The sequence below is a fragment of the Oncorhynchus keta genome, chromosome 17, assembly GCF_023373465.1.
Source record: "Oncorhynchus keta strain PuntledgeMale-10-30-2019 chromosome 17, Oket_V2, whole genome shotgun sequence".
Classification (NCBI taxonomy): Eukaryota; Metazoa; Chordata; class Actinopteri; order Salmoniformes; family Salmonidae; genus Oncorhynchus; species Oncorhynchus keta.
In genome coordinates, this window is record NC_068437.1 from 8,491,995 (window position 1) to 8,510,081 (window position 18,087).

General features: G+C 40.9%; 1 protein-coding gene across 2 annotated transcripts in view; it reads left to right on the forward strand.

Moving 5' to 3' along the window:
- itga11b (integrin, alpha 11b) overlaps positions 1–18,087 on the forward strand; it is a 91,807-nt gene that overhangs the window by 17,431 nt on the left and 56,289 nt on the right. Inside the window, exons 2-4 of one of the 2 annotated variants that reach the window (XM_052465395.1) lie at positions 4,809–4,874; positions 5,325–5,391; positions 14,103–14,214. In XM_052465395.1, the coding sequence (XP_052321355.1) occupies positions 5,358–5,391; positions 14,103–14,214 (146 nt within the window). In that variant the 5' untranslated portion in view covers positions 4,809–4,874; positions 5,325–5,357. The remainder of the gene's footprint in view (positions 1–4,808; positions 4,875–5,324; positions 5,392–14,102; positions 14,215–18,087) is intronic. The other variant, XM_052465394.1, reaches the window with a different exon arrangement.

The window sequence follows — 18,087 nt, forward strand, 5'->3', positions numbered from 1 at the left end:
GCAAAAATCCCAGTGGCTAGATGTGCCAAGCTTATAGAGACATATCCCAAGAGAGAGGGGGGCTGAATAGTTATTGACGTTCTCAAGTTCTCTCTTTTTTGTGTCTTATTTCTTGTTTGTTTCACAGTAAAAAATATTTAGCATCTTCAAAGTGGTAGGCGTGTCATGTAAATTTAATGATACAATCCCCCAAAATACATTTTAATTCCAGTTTGTTAGGCAACAAAATAGGAAAAATGCCAAGGGGGGTGAATACTTTCGCAAGCCTCTGTAGGTATGTGGTAAATTGTTATATTGAGAAATGTCAAATAAAACGCATCTACTTATGCAGGCTTAGTTATTTTTAATCAAGGTACATTTATTCATGCAGTTTACTCATCTCTGTTTCCTTATGGCAGTGTAGAAGTAGTACCACAACATGTTCAGTAGATGGCAAGGTGTAGACCTGTTTTAAAGCCCTGCGATCTTGATATTGTGGTATCTGGATCACAATGATCCTATCGGATCATTTTCTGAAACAGCTCAAAATAAAATATCGACTGATCCTGGATCGTAAAAAAAGAGGATTACAGAATTCAGATCATTCTGATGCAGATGAAAAGTTTTGACAATCTGGGCCCTGGTCTCCTGAGTGGGGTTCACTACTGGGGGAGAAGGAGGCTGGTGGTCACTGACCCTGAGAATGCACAAGGGTTTCAGAGTTCTATTCGCAGAGACTCTATGCTATGCCCCTTCTGTGAAGTTACTTATTCTTCATATTTGTTTGAGACAGACAACCCATATCTGGCGTCCTTAGCACAGTAAAAGCAGGGTTTGGAATCATGGGCACTGTTGTGATAAAGACCAAGGAAAATCAAATTCCTACCAGAAGAGGGAGTACAGTAGCTGGGCTTACACTTCAGTTGCATATATATTATACATAGCTGCGTATAGCTTATTACTGAACTTTTCGAAACGGTTTCTAAAACAGGTGTGTTCTTCAGTCCTGTAGGTGCATTCCCTTCTAGCAGGAGTGAGTTCAGAGGGGGATTGATCAGCCTTTCTAAATGGATCAGACAACACTTATTGGCAGCCCATATCTTACTGTCCTCTGTATGCTCTTGGTAGGTGATAATAACCCGTCCATGATCTACTGATCAGGGAGTGGCAGGACAGGTTAGAGAGGTACATGAGTGTATGGTCATATTAGTTAGTGTGTGCTTATCTTTTCCTCCTGCTTGTGACTAGCTGGATTCAAACCCTGGGTTTAAGCAAGACTGTGTTAGGCCGCTGAGCTAAAGCCTAGGCATTATAACCCAGGGAACCAACACAATTCTTCCGGTGTCAGGCAAGGTTACTCATCACGCAAGTGTGGTTCACTGAACCACATCCATTACACGTGGGAAGGGGTGAGGTTATCATACGTCTGTGTTGTCAATGTTAAGCTGCAGTGAGTGATGCTGTGCCAGTAGTTGTCAGTCTGTGTCCAAGCTCCACTGTGTGCCAGGGTGTGATTGAGACTGGCTTTATTATAGTGGGCAGACTCTCTGTCTTCTAATATTACCGAGAGGAATATTAAGAATTTGCCTCATCATTTTTTCTTTCTCTCTCAACCATTTATATACTATTTGACATTAAACCAACCCACTAGGCACAGATTTATTTATTTTACAAGGCAAGTCAGTTAAGAACTAATTCTTATTTTCAATGACAGCCTAGGAACAGTGGGTTAACTGCCTTGTTCAGGGGCAGAACGGACAGATTTGTACCTTGTCAGCTCGGGGAATTGATCTTACTACCTTTCGGTTACTATTCCAACGTTCTAACCACTTGGCTACACTGTCAGTTCAACATCTAGTTTTAATTCACATTTGGTTGAGCTGTCAACGAACGGGAATTCAACAGGTAATCCACCAAAAATATCACCTTGTCATTGGATTTGGATAATTAAATTGATGACTTGGTGCAAATCCAATCAGATTGACGTAGAAACAACTTTAATTCAACCAGTTTTTGCCCAGTGGGAAGTATCTTGTGAAAATACTACTGAAAGACAATTATTTACTTCCACCTGGGGCTGTATAATATTCTATATTACAAAAGTAATATTACAAAGCAAAGCTACCATTCAAATGTCTTCAAATCATTGCATCACATTGGAAGTATGGAATTATAAGAATGAAAAATGACAGACAATCTCAGATGGCCTCTGAAAAATTCTTTATAAAGTATAAACACTTCTAGGAGCCAGAGAGGATCATCCAAGTGTCTGACTGTTAAGTAGAAAAACAGCCTTGTATTGAAACGTTTGCTATGTGGGAGTTGAGCCATGACTTTTGAGACTTTCTCAGGTCTAATGTCTGGTCCTGTCTGGATCTTACTGAGGTTTCCCCACTGTGCCAAGTCCCCGAGACAGCTCAGATAAATGCAGTTCCTCCACAAACAGAAGCAAATTCCATTCAGCCATTAACAAAGTAATGCAACCTCAGGGCACAGACAAACTACAAATCATCTTCTTTTCCCCAATGTTTATTTTCCCAGGTTGCCAAACTGATCAGAACTGGCTTTGTTGGCACCCGTGCAAGACAGTCTCACAGCTCACTGTGTTTTTAAACACACTGGTCATTTGTACATCTGGGTGGGTAGAGTAAGGAATCTCACTCTATAGTATATCGGGGGCAGATGTCTGTATCTCTTCTCCTTTTAAGGGACTCATAGCTCACATAGTTCCTAACTAGACTCGGCTACAACAGCTCTGCTGCCAGCCATTCTTACCAGGGGCAGGAAAACTTCCGATCTGTCCTTCTGCATACATATTTATTCTGCTTGTTATTGCATACTACTTTATTTAAATGACTTGTTATTGACTTTTGATTATTATTGATCTTGATATTTGGACTGCATTATTAAGGGAGCTTTAGTTTAAGTAAGTGTTTCATTGCATCGTTTACACCTGTTGTAACTGGTGTACGCAACTAATAAACTTTGATTTGATTTCTGTGCTAAAGTCTCACTTCTGAGAAATCTTTGCATTCCCATTTTAGTTGTTGAAATACTCAGCTTGTCACACTGTGAAGCAAAGAGGCCCAAAAGGTGGGCCAGTTATCATGATGCGATATGTTCCTCTAAGCTTGATGAATTCAGGACAACTCCCAGAGTTCTGAATGTGTCAAATATACTTTTCTTGAGTAACAGACTAATATTATTGTGTTGTTCCTGACAGAGGAGGAGAAGGAGCTCTGCATCTGATTTAAGTATGATGACATTTAAAGCTATTTCTCTCCCTCCCTCCCTCCCTTTCTCTCCCTCCTTTAAGAGTTCCCAACAGCCTCAATATCTGTCACTCCCCTGAGTGATCGTTTTTTTCCTTCTATAAATTCAGACAGCAAGCTGACAACATTGCCCAACTCAGTGCCACGTGCCTTTTCTGCAATTACTTTTGTTTGTAGATTCTATTTTGTGCTCTCGTTAAGAACCTACTCTGTTTTATATACATTTCCAAGTATCGCCAGGACAACACTCAATTACTCTGGTCCATATAGTCTCACTGGACCAGTCAACATCGTATTCTCGTTCGAGAATGTTAGAGGACTTGAAAAGTCAAGTGCAATAAGGAGATCCACGTAAGGAGTGAAGAGGGAGAGGGGGATTTAAAGGAAGTCAGATCAACTTCACCCCCTTTCTGTTTTATCCAAGAGGACGTTCTTCTCATCTGCTACATCTATTTCTACTGTTCACCATTTCCTGCAGAAGAAAATAAACTTAAAAGACCATGTGACATCATTTTAATACTCCTTTTTAGGAGTGTTTTTGCTACATCAAGAAAAAGAGTTTCCCTCCCATTTCTGTCTTTCAAGTAACCTTTCCTGATAAACATTTAAATTGAAACCAGAGGGAGCTGCTCCTGTCCCAATGTGTGGCGTGTGCTTGTCAAGAGCTGAGAGAACATAGTAAAGAGAGGAGAGGAAAGGAGGGAGGAGAGGAGAGGAGGAGAAGCAATCTCTCCACTGAAAGGTCTGTTCTTTGATCAACTTTCATAGGGGTTTTTGTCCTCCAGTGTATTCTCTCCCACTCTCTTTAATGACTATGGGTATGCGTGCCTCTTGGCTGATCATTACCACATGTTAATCGGGAGTCCACTGATTACCAGAGGTCAGGTTTAATCCTGTCACAAATACACAAATCTAAAGTATCACATACAGGATGTTACAGCTACTACAAGATGCCACTACCATCGGATCCACATGTAACACCAGGGATGATAAACAGGCTGAGACCTTGTAACAACAATTGTGACAAGGCACACCCTTGTCATTAACTACCGGTCATTTTCAATTTGTTTATTTCTATGTTATGACCTGGCTCAAAGGCTATACCGAATCAAGTGTAATGTAAGAACAATATTGTTACATAGGATATACTCGTAATAATCATGTAACTACCCAGGAGCAAGCAACTTAAGGTAAAGTGAAATCTAGTTGGGCGTAACCTTGTAATGTGGCAACCGTTGCAGGCAATAGGCTAACCGGGAGAAATGAAAAGACAGGAGACCTTTAGGTTTAACCCTTTAGGTTGCATCGTAGACAAACAGTAATGAGGACGCAGTCGGTGGTTGCAGAGCCGCTGGGAAAAAAGGTGGTGAGACAGCATTTGCCCTAGTACTTTTCAATCTGGTGTGGCGCCGCCAGGACCCAGGACCGAGTTTGGGAAGTCCTGGACAGCTTTTTTTTTTTTTGCTATCTAACATTAGCTAGCTAGGTTTATGCGGTCATGCAGCCAACAAATAATGTTAATAATTTAGACTCACCGAATAAATGTGTTTGGCACAGGATAAAGAAGATGAAACGATCTGCTTCTGCTACCCAAGGCCAAGGGATACTAAAGTTCCTGAAAAGGTTAGTCAGCCAGTTAGTCCAGTAATGTTGGCATATTACTTCATTTCCACTGTTGTTGATTATTCACAAGTGTTTGTGGCACAAATTTCAGTCTTTAAAGTAAAAAACCTACAGATTCCACCACAGAGCAGTTTACACAGACAATATGAACACGTTTGTCCAACCATAACAAATGAATGGCTAATGCATAAAAAGCGGAATGATGGATTCTAGCATCACCATAACTTTCACAAATACAGAGACAGGCAGTCATCATGGCATCAGTATTTTTGGACTAGCTAGTGTATAGTGACACCTACTGATATGAACTGGTAATGTAGATTTGGTTAGAATAGAGTGGAATAGAACGAGTGACACTCAATCAAATCTACTTCATGAAAAGAGGGATATTGTTATTAATGAAAATCTTGAAAGTAGTTGTTTTAATTATTGAATATATATGGCAATCAGTTCCTACAGTGAGCACCAGGGAACCAACCTCTGATGAGCCAGATGGAGACCAGGACGACAACACAAGGTTAGTGGTTTTATGAATTACACATAAAAACAACTTTGTTACAAAGTCTACTGTGTATACTTTAGTGTTAAATGTAATCCTGCCTTGTTACAAATTCTGATGTGTATAGTGTTAAATGTAACCCTGCATTACATAAAGGTTACAGAACAAATAATTGCAGATCACTGTAATCCGATGAACAAATAATAGGTTTTATGACAAAATTAAAACAATTTTCTACATTGAAACGTGTCTTTTTTATTTTTCAAATTCCACTGCTTAACTTTGTGTGTGTGTATAGAGTGAAATTAATATTTAAAGACATTTAACCATTCTTTGCGTAACACTCAGCCCTGCTATAGTAATTCATTAAACTACAGGGTATGTTGTCCATTGAAGTTGATGTCTCTGGCTCTTTTGAAATCAGATTCAGAATTAATAATAAAGGTTTGTGGTAGTTTGAAGGGTTGGATCCACCTTAGGCCAGGAGTGTTTCCAATCCATATGACCCGACAAGAAAAACCTCTGCCATATAGTTATAGCAAAGATGAAAAGGGACGCTATCTATAATAATAATATTTTATCATAGCCTATGAATAGGGCCCAGAGTTTTACCTGACCAGGTCATGAGATCAGGAAAAACTCCAGGCCCCAGAAAAGACACATGAAATTTGCCACACCACTTCTGAACCTGTGGTGCCACCTCATGGGAGGCTTGCAAAGAGTTATGGGATATTAAAATCCTGTTGTCTTAAGTTGTGTTCCCCTGCTCAGATGTTGCATGCATCAGCCAATGGTTGCATGCCACATCATCGACTGTGTCATCAAATGACAGATTGCTATAACATATGATGTGGTCAGCTGATACATAAAAAACCTATCCAGTGGTTGTAAGATCTGGCAGGCATTAACAATGTCCGAGCAGAGGAACTTTGCATGTAAAATCCATTTATTCAATCATTAGAACAACTACTTTCAACATTTGTATTGAAAATGCTCTTATCCAGAGCAATTAGGATTAAGTGCCTAGACAGAATTTTCACCTAGTTGACTCAGGGATTCAAATCAGCAACTTTTCAGTTACTGGCGCAACGCTCTTAACCGCTAGGCTACCTGCTAGACTTAAAACTGACAACAAGAAGCCAGAACAGATATAACATTTGACTAAAACATAATAATGTCAAACCTTTCTTACATTTTGTATACGATCACATATATCCCTATTATGTGTGGGAATACTTTGGAATAGATTTCCAAAGTTAAAATAACATGGAGCTGATTGGCTGTTGTTTTTAGTCTTTTATGTCCAAAAATGTTTGCTCAGAAAACTTGAGGGGCCAAATGAAATTGCTGGCCTGCGGGCCAGTTGGGGAACCCTGCTCTATTCTAACAAATCTGCATTACCAGTTCATATCAGTAGGTGTCACTATGCACTAGCTAGTCGAAAAAGACTGATGCCATGATAACTGCCTGTCTGAGTGTTTGTGAAAATGAAGGTGGTGCTAGAATCCATCAATTCTTTCTTTATGCGTTAGCCATCCATCTGTTATGGTTGGACAAATGTGTTAATATTGTCTGTGTAGACTGCTCTGTGGTATTTTTAAAATTATTTTTACTTTAACGACAGAAGTTTGTGACACAAACATTTGTGAATAATCAACAGCAGTGGAAATAAAGTAATATGCCAACATTACTGTACTAACAAACTGGGTGACTAACCTTTTCAGGACCTTCAGTATCCCTTGGCCTTGGGTAGCAGCAGATTGTTTATTTAATGAGTCTAAATTATTAATGTTAGCTGCTGGCTGCATGATTACATCAACCTAGCTAGCTAAGGTTAATTAGATAGCTTTAGTAGCCTAGCTAGAAAACTAATGTTAGCAGTTTCGTTAGCTAGCTAAGATTGGATCATAGATGCCATAAAGAGGTCAATGGAACTAGTCAAAAACAATGGAAAGGCCCTGATCCCCGTGATTCGCTGGAGAAGGAAACTGAGATTTGAGGCAAAAGATCAGGGTGGCTTGCGAGGATCAGGCGACGAGTGGCTAATCTTTGCCTTCCGTTCTGCTAGCTAACGTTCAATCGCTGGAAAATAAATGGGACGAACTGAAAGCACGTATATCCTACCAACGGGACATTAAAAACTGTAATATCTTGTGTTTCACTGAGTCGTGGCTGAACGACGACATTAACATACAGCTAGCAGGTTATACACTCTATTGGCGAGACAGAACAGCAGCCTCTGGTAAGACACGGGTGGGGGCCTATGCATTTATGTAAACAACAACTGGTGCACGATATCTAAGGAAGACTCCAAGTTTTGCTCGCCTGAGGTGGAGTATCTCATGATAAACTGTAGACCACACTATCTACCTAGAGAGTTTTAATCTGTATTTTTCATAGCTCTCTACAAACCACCACAGAGCGAGGTTGGAACTAAAACCGCACTCAATGAGCTGTATTCCGCCATAAGCAAACAGGAAAACGCTCTTCCAGAAACGGAACTCCAAGTGGCCGGAGACTTTAAAGGAGGCAAGTTTAAATCAGTTTTACCAAATTTATATCAGCATGTTAAATGTGCAACCAGAGGGGAAAAAACTCCTTTACTCCACACACAGATTGCATACACAGCTCTCCATTTGGCATATCGGACCATAACTCTATCCTCCTGATTCCTGCAACAATTAAAGCAGGAAGCACCAGTAACTCGGTCTATAAAAAAAGTGGTCAGATGAAGCAGACGCTAAACTACAGGACTGTTTTACTGGCACAGAATGGAATATGTTCCGGGATTCTTCCAATGCCATTGAGGAGTACACCACATCAGTCACTGGCTTTATCAATAATTAACTGTATATACATACCCCAACCAGAAGCCATGGATTACAGGCAACATTTGCACTGAGCTAAAGGGTAGAGCTGCCGCTTTCAATGAGCGGGAAATAAATCCCGCTATGCCCTCCAACGAACCATCAAACAGGCAAAGCTCCAATACACGTCAAATCCTACTACACCGGCTCCGACGCTCGTCGGATGTGGCAGGGCTTGCAAACTATTACAGACTACAAAAGGAAGCACAGCCGAGAGCTGCCCAGTGACATGAGCCTACCAGACTAACTAAATAACTTCTGTGCTGCATTCGAGGCAAGTAACACTGAAACATACATGAGAGCATCAGCTGTTCCGGATGACTGTGTGATCACGCTCTCAGCAGCCTATATGAGTAAGACCTTTAAACAGGTCAACATTCACAAGGCCACTCGGCCAGACAGATTATCAGGACGTGCACTCCGATCATGCGCTGACCAACTGGCAAGTTTCTTCACTGACATTTTCAACCTCTCCCTGTCTGGAATACCAACATGTTTCAAGAAGATCATCATAGTCCCTTTGCCCAAGAACACTAAGGTAAATGACTACCGACCCGTAGCACTCACGTCTGTGAGTGAAAGGCTGGTCATGGCTTTCATCAACACCATTATCCCAGAAACCCTAGACCCACTCCAATTTGCATACTGCACCAACAGATCCACAGATGATGCAATCTCTATTGCACTCCACACTGCCCTTTCCCACCTGGACAAAGGAACACCTATGTGAGAATGCAATTAATTGACTACAGTTCAGCGTTCAACACCACAGTGCCCTCAAAGCTCTTCACTAAGCTAAGGACCCTGGGACTAAACACCTCCCTCTGCAACTGGATCCTAGACTTACTGACGGGCCACATCCAGGTGGTAAGGGTGGGTAACAATACATCCTCCACGCTGATCCTCAACACAGGGGATGCGTGCTCGTCCCATTACATTTACATTTACATTTAAGTCATTTAGCAGACGCTCTTATCCAGAGCGACTTACAAATTGGTGCATTCACCCTATGACATCCAGTGGAACAGCCACTTTACAATAGTGCATCTAAATCTTTTAAGGGGGGTGAGAAGGATTACTTTATCCTATCCTAGGTATTCCTTAAAGAGGTGGGGTTTCAGGTGTCTCCGGAAGGTGGTGATTGACTCCGCTGTCCTGGCGTCGTGAGGGAGTTTGTTCCACCATTGGGGGCCAGAGCAGCGAACAGTTTTGACTGGGCTGAGCGGGAACTGTACTTCCTCAGTGGTAGGGAGGCGAGCAGGCCAGAGGTAGATGAACGCAGTGCCCTTGTTTGGGTGTAGGGCCTGATCAGAGCCTGGAGGTACTGAGGTGCCGTTCCCCTCACAGCTCCATAGGCAAGCACCATGGTCTTGTAGCGGATGCGAGCTTCAACTGGAAGCCAGTGGAGAGAGCGGAGGAGCGGGGTGACGTGAGAGAACTTGGGAAGGTTGAACACCAGACGGGCTGTGGCGTTCTGGATGAGTTGTAGGGGTTTAATGGCACAGGCAGGGAGCCCAGCCAACAGCGAGTTGCAGTAATCCAGACGGGAGATGACAAGTGCCTGGATTAGGACCTGCGCCACTTCCTGTGTGAGGCAGGGTCGTACTCTGCGGATGTTGTAGAGCATGAACCTACAGGAACGGGCCACAGCCTTGATGTTAGTTGAGAACGACAGGGTGTTGTCCAGGATCACGCCAAGGTTCTTAGCGCTCTGGGAGGAGGACACAATGGAGTTGTCAACCGTGATGGCGAGATCATGGAACGGGCAGTCCTTCCCCGGGAGGAAGAGCAGCTCCGTCTTGCCGAAGTTCAGCTTGAGGTGGTGATCCGTCATCCACACTGATATGTCTGCCAGACATGCAGAGATGCGATTCACCACCTGGTCATCAGAAGGGGGACTCTTCTCTTCTCTTCCTCTTGTACTCCCTGTTCACTCATGACTGCACGACTCCAACACCATCATTACGTTTGCTGATGACAAAACAGTGGTAGGCCTAATCACCGACAAAGATGAGATAGCCTATAGGGAGGAGGTCAGAGGCCTGACCGGGTGGTGCAAGGATAACAACCTCTCCCTCAACGTGATCAAAACAAAGGAGATGATTGTGGATTACAGGAAAAGGAGGACTGAGCACAACCCCATTTTCATCGACGGGTCACCAAGACAGTCGTGAAGAGGGCACGACAAAACCTATTCCCCCTCAGAAGACTGAAAAGATTTGGCATGGATCCTGAGATCCTCAAAAGGTTTTACAGCTGCACCATCGAGAGCATCCTGACGGGTTGCATCACTGCCAGGTATGGCAACTGCTCCGATACCTCAGAGGGTAGTGCGTACGGCATAGTACATCACTGGGGCCACGCTTCCTGCCATCCAAGACATCTATACCAGGAGGTGTCAGAGGAAGGCCCTAAAAATGGTCAAAGTCTCCAGCCACCTTAGTCATAGACTGTTCTCTCTACTACCGCACAGCAAGTGGTACCAGAGCGCCAAATATAGGTCCAAGAGGCTTCTACTCTCATCACTTTAATAACCCCCTGCATGTACATAATATCTTCGACACCGATGCCCCCGCACATTGACACATTGACTCTGAACTGGTACCCCGGGATGTAGCCCCGCTATTGTTATTTACTGCTGCTCTTTAATTATTTGTTTTTCTTCTCTCTTACTTTTTTGTTATTTTTCTTGTTGGTATTTTCTTAACTGCATTGTTGGTTAAGGGCTTGTAAAGTAAGCATTTCACTGTAAGATCTGTTGTATTCGGAGCATGTAAGAAATAAAATTTGATCCAGCATCCTTCATCTATCCCCCACAGTCGGTGTTCCATTGATCTCTTTACCGCATGTATTAATCTACCTAGTTTTAGAGGACGACTAAACTGCTTTTATTAAATTGCTTTTACTGACACATACCTTGTTTCCATTCAAATTGGTGTTCGCTCTCTTGTGAGGCAAACAACCAGGTAGGCAGGAGAGGAGGATGAGCGAAGGAAGAAGCCAAGTGCAGAATCAAGCAAAAATGTGCTGGTGCAACCAAACATAGTTGTTGAAAGGCGTGGTTGATGAGGGTCTGTACACTGTAGCTAGTAGACCACTGTGACTGACTTCACGAGACAAAACAAAGGCAAACGGGCTGAAATTGGGTGAGGTACTATGTCAACTTTTCCAATAACAGAGGCCTGCTTTTTTAAACATTGAACAGTTTTTCTATGACATTAACTTATGAATATGTCTGGTAAACCCATTCAGTGCAGCTGCTTTGAAAGAGTTCACGTTTTCCTACGGCTCTGCACAAATTTGTTTATTTTCAAACAGTGCCGCATTGTCTTAAACCGTTGACTCCAAAAACTCCAAAAACATCATTTGTACAGAAGTAGCTAGTTATGCTAACGTTAGCTAGCTAACCAGAAGAATGTTTACAATACCGTGGCTAACTTCCCACAACGATTTTAATCAGAACATGAACATGATTAAAATCATTGCATTTTAGCCAGCTACTGTTTTTGTTGTACTTCTCGGGTCAAAAGATTTAAGCAAATGATCCCAATTGTAGTAGTAGCAGCTTGTGACAAGTTTATGTTGAAGTACATGGATAAGTAGCCGAGGCAAGATCTAACAGCGATATTATATTTGACATAAACTCAGACCTGGCTGACCTGTTGTTATTGTCTTCTGTGGAATTCAGAACATGGTTGGACAAGTATAAAGCACTTTGTATCCATAGAGCCACTTATTTGTTTCCCAATCATAAATTGGGAGAACACTCATTTAGAATGCCTGAAGATTCAACAGTACTTGTGTATGTGTGTGTGTTTATGCACGAGCGTGTTCAACTTCAAGAACATAATAGCTGTATGTTAGCGACGTTTGTGTTGTTTATGGTGAAAATGCCATTAAAAAACATTCCGATGCAAATTATTGTGTGTTTTTTCCCCCTGACAATCAAAACATAATATTACAAATAACTCAGTACACTGCTTTTTAAAAGAGATTTTTTTTTTAAATCTAGGGCCAAATTTGAACAAATTCTTAAATCGTGATTAACTAAAGCCATTAACTCTATTAATTGTTTTAATCGTTTGACAGCCCTAGTTTGAATATGAATCTTTGTCAAATCCATTAAAGAAAAGTCAAACTGAAGGATTTTCTCTTGTCTCCTTATTTCTCCTGGTTATGCTATTGTCTGCAAAGGTTGTTCCATTGGCACTACCAAGTCACTTCACTTAACATTAAGTTGCTTCTCCTGGGCAAGTACATTGCAAATATATGTATATATTTTGTACCAACATTGTAATTACAACTAAGTTGGTTGTCAAAGATTTGCTACATTGTAAGCACAATGTAACTAAATTGGTTATACCTCATCTTCACCTGGTTGTTATCCCCAACTGGGTTTCACTTTACATTAAGTTTCCTACTACTGGGTAGGTACATGATAATTACAAGTATATCCTATGTAAGTATATCTGGCAAGTAGCCTGGTGGTTAGAGTGTTGGACTAGTAACCGAAAGGTTGCAAGATTGAATCCCCAAGCTGACAAGGTAGAAATCTGTCGTTCTCCCCCTGAACGCCCACTGTTCCTAGGCTGTCATTGAAAATAAGAATTTGTACTTAACTGACTTGCCTAGCTACATAAAGGTAAACATTTTTTAAAAACTCCCTAGCTTTTGAGCCAGGTCATAATATAGAAATAAACTAAATGAAAATAAGGTCCTAGCCTATCTATCAATCCTGGTATTATTATGTGGATTCAATAGTAGTGGCACCTTGTAGTTATGTGTAACAAGGTCGGATTTTGGTTGGAGTCAGTGGCAAATTTAAGTATAGGCGATATGGGCAAGGGGGCGACGCACCAAAACATTTGGAATGGTGACAATTCCGCAATCAGTTTTCTATTGCTCATTTGCACGTCACGTCAGTGATATCATGTCACCGTGTGGGACTGTGGGTAAATTAACTATGTCGGAGTTGGCACCCTGATTCTAGTTTGTAAGCTAGGCAGGCTACTTACTGCCTGGGAAGGTCTCCTATTCAGAAATACAAGATGGGGAGGGGAGAAGGGTAGGCTGACCTCAGGTCTCCCCACTGGAAACCTGAGGTAGGGGGAGCGGGGTAATCTATTAAATAACGCACCTCGAACTTTGTACAGTACTAATACAATTAGTAAAATCAGTCACACTGCGAAATGCTACCAAATAAACCACAATTCATTCATAATACTGTGAATATATAGTTTCACAGAGATATTATGGCATTTTTTTCTGGTTTGTGCGAAATCATTAAGAATAATATAAAACTAGTCTGCACACCACCAAGGTGAATTGGTTTAATTCTGACTCTTGGTTGACAGTGTTGGGGGATGGGTCATTACCCATCAAGTCAAGATGAAACCAATTGACGCTTGAGTACCAAATCAGCACAAATTTGTTTCCATCTGTCTTTGTTACTTCTTTTTGATATCAAGCGTGTAATTACACAACATTAGTTACATAGTGGAACAAGAAAATGTTTCATAACATCAGTAGTTACACGTGTGGACTAACCTTCAGCAAGTGAATGTGCAATTGCACATTTCGTGTTCCAAATGTGTAATACTTGAGAGCTACACAACCTTATTACCATGTAATTACTTAGTGACATCTATGTAACTGCTATTATTACTACAGTTATTACTGGGTAGTTACATATTGATAGGAGCATCTTATTGTAACGTGTTACTGGTAAGTTTGCTCCTCTCACTGTGCAAGTGATTGGTAAGCCCGTCGAGTGTGAGATGCAACGCAATAGTGATGGAATCACATTCATTCAGTGTACTTAATCTTTTAAATGCTTATACAATGTTTTGTGTGTGTTTCTAGGCCTTCGGCACTGCTTCAATTTTGACACAAAGAAGTACAAGATCATTGAAGGCTCCAAAGAGGCCCAGTTTGGGTACACAGTGCAGCAGCATGAGGCAGGAGGACGGAAGTGGTAAGACACAGTCTTTCTATTTTCTCTCGCTCACATTTCCACTCTAAATCACAATCACTATCACTTCCTCCCCACTCACTACCTCCCCACTTCCAATCACTGTAAAATGAAAAGACAATGTTGATTTCATCTCACCCAAAGATTTGGACATGGTCAGAAAGCATTTCAGAAAGGCTTTCGACAACGTTATTTCTCTTCCCAGCAAGCAAAGTTAAGTTGGAAGGATGTCTACAAGATGTATTTTCCAGGCGTTAAAGTTAAGTTCATTTTAGGTTCTGAATGAAAGGTGAAAATAGTGTTTTCCTGATGATACAGGACAGAGTGTTATTCAGTATAGTACAGTTGAGTACAGTGTAGTACGGTACAATACAGTAAAGTTGAATTCAGAAGAGAAAAGTACAGTAGAGTACAATAGTTTCATTCAGTACATTACAGTTTAATTCATTAGAGTAGACTACATTAAAGTAAACTATACTTTACTTTTCTTTATTTTAATGTCCCGTACTCTGCTGTCCTCCACATTACTGTACTGTGCTGTTCAAACTTGTGAAACATAGACGTCTATGCTTGGTTCAGATTTGGTCAGGACCGGACCAAATCTGAACCTATCATAGACATCTATGTTTGCGGCAAAACAAGGCAGGACAGGACCAAATCTGAACCAAACATAGATGTTGAAATCAAGGCCGGTCCAGACTGCACCAAAAAAAGTCTGTCCTTGCACCAACAAAGGTGGTTTTTGGATATAAAGAGGGACTTTATTGAACAAAACAGACATTTATTGTGTAACTGGGGGTCTTGTGAGTACAACCATACAAAGATCATCAAAGGAAAGTGATTAATATTATTGCTATTTTTGACTTTTGTGACTAGTCTACTTGGCTGGTCACTCTCTTGTAATGTTTTGTGAGCTGGGCGCTGTCCTCAGATAATCGCATGGTATGCTTTTTGAAATCTGACACCGTGGTTGGATTAATAAGAAGTTCATATTTAAGCCGATGTATAACACTTGTTTTATGAATTTTTATTATGAGTATTTCTGTTTTTGAATTTGGTGCTCTGCAATTTCACTGGATGTTGGCCAGGTGGGACGATAGCGTCCCACACCCCCTAGAGAGGTTAAACACTATTATTGTACACAGAGTCCATGCTATGTATTATGTGACTTGTTAAGCAAATTTGCCATAACAAAAGGGGTAGAATACTTTTTTTTTTATTTATACATTTTTTTTCTAAAACATAATTCCACTTTGACATAATGTGGTATTTTGTATAGGCCAGTGAAACAAAATCTCAATTTAATCCATTTAAAATTCAGGCTGTAACACAAAATGTGGAAAAAGTCAAGGGATGTGAATACTTTCTGAAAGCACTGTATTTGGATGAAAGAAGAGTACCCCTGGATATCAATGGGATTTTGTTCCTCCCAACAGACTCCATACAGTCATACACATCAGAACAGGAGCTGAGATGTTGCCTGGAGCTGAGATGTTTCCCACTACCCCATAAAGGCTGGCTGAAATAGGCCTGCCTGTGGTTTGAGAATTATCTGTCAGATAAGACTCAAATAATGATTTCTGATGGGCGTCAAGTCTAGTTTCCTGGATATTACCAGAGGTGTAATCGCAGGGGTCGATACTGGAACCTGTTCGCTTTACTACTTAAATAAATAGCCTGTTAAAGGCTATGTTAGAGTTGCAATGTGACTTTGTTGCCTTAGAGAAAGCCCTGTTTGTTTTTTAACCTGTACTTAATGAGGGCAAGACTAAATATATGTCGTTCTCTAATTCTTGCAAAACAAAACATTGCATATTTATTAATGGGATGTTTCTCCCATCGATCGGGTTCAGGCCTATAAATATCTGGGCATTTGGATTGACAAAGACTTAATGTTTAAAAAAAACATATGGATGAGCTAGTTAAAAAGCTAAGATTTAAAGTGGGATCATTTTTTTGAAATAGATCTTTCCCTAAATATCAGGAAGCAGATTGTCCAGTCGAATTTCCTGCCAGTTCTAGACTATGGTGACACCATTTACCATATTGTAGCAGCCTCTACTCTTAAACCTTTGAATGTATCCTACCATAGCTCCCTTCGCTTTATCACAGGTGACAGTTTAATACTGCATCTTGTATCAAAAGGTTGGCTGGTCCTAGTTAAAATCCCATAGATCACTTCATTATTGCCTACTACACAAACTTCCAACCGACCTAACTTTGTTGCTAAACGTATAAAAGAATGAGCTACTGACCAATTTAGGGAAATGCTCCTTTTGTTTTAGTGCCCCCCATTGTTGGAATAACCTATAAAATTCCTTGCATCTTGATTCACTTGTGTCGCTAGGGCAGTTTAGGACTCTGGTGTTGAATACATTTTTATTTGTTGAAATTGTGGTGTTGAGGTTGTGGTGTTGTGGTTATTTTTCTTCTTGTTGTTTTATTTGTCATGTAAATGTTTTCTTCCTGTTTGTTAGAAAATGTTTGTACTCAGGGGACCCTTGTGTATGAAACCCTGGTCTCAATTGAGCTACCCTGAATAAGTAAAGTGAATTAATAAACAAAAATAAACAAAATAAGTGTAACGTCTCTCTCGTACATTGGAGATGATTTATGGTCATCTTTCGTTGAAATTCTGTTTTCATATTGTAAAAGTGGAAATGTGCAATCCATATGCCCCTAGCTAGCTTTTCCCTGCTTCATCATACACAATGTGCATGTGTACATGCATGCATACAGGCGCATACACACACACATCCACCCACACACACCGCCAATGGGTCTCTATGGCACTGGGTGTTTTGCCAACCTGGACACAGGGATAGGTGTCACATAGTTAACATACATCTGTCTCCCTCGATTTAGTATGACATGTTACATTTTGTATGGTATATATTCAATTGTGGATGTCCATCATCCATTTAGTATGAAATGTTCAAAATTGCAAATTCGTACAATATGTTATGAACTCCACATTGTTGTGGCTAACGTTAGCTAGGCTAGGGGTTAGAGGTTAAGGGTTAGGGTTAGGAGTTTGGGTTAGTGGTTAAGGTAAGGGGAAGGGGTTAGCTAACATGCTAAGTAGTTGCTTAGACATTTGAGTCACAACCAATCTCTCTCCTTTAATGTTTGGCTTAATATGTAAAGTCCCCTGTTTTGTGGACCTGTGTGGTTCTGATACTTTCACTTAGAAATCGATATGTGGAAACCATAGATCGAAATGACTTGCATTGAGCGGTAGCCCTGATTCTTACGGACACAGGAGTACAATACGTTTGGAAAGTATTCAGAACCCTTGACTTTTTCTACATTTTGTTACGTGACAGCCTTATTCTAAAATGGATTAAATAAAAAAAAATCCTCATCAATCTACACACAATACCTCATAATGACAAAGCGAAAACAAACAAGTTTTTATACATTTCTTCAAATGTATAAAAAGTAAAAAAACAGAAATACCTTAATTACATAAGTACTCAGACCCTTTGCTATGAGAGCTCAGGTGCATCCTGTTTCCATCGATCATCCTCGCGACTAGCTCTGAGGAAACTTTGCAGTACTTTATTTTTGTATTTTTGTATTATTCTTTACATTATTAGCTCAGGAAATGTTTCGTGTCATTCCATACAGCAGGGAAGAACTATTGGATATCAGAGCGACGGTAACTTACCAGAACAACCAGCATTACGACCAGAAATATGACTTCCCCGAAAGCAGATCCTTTGTTCGCTCTCCCCAGGGCAATTGAACTGATTCCAGAGGCCGGCCTAAAACATTGCTGGCAGAAAAGAGGCACTCGGAGCGGCCTGCTGGTTCGACTTAGGAGGCTCGCACACCACCCACCACTTCCAAGTACACTGCTAAAAAAATAAAGAG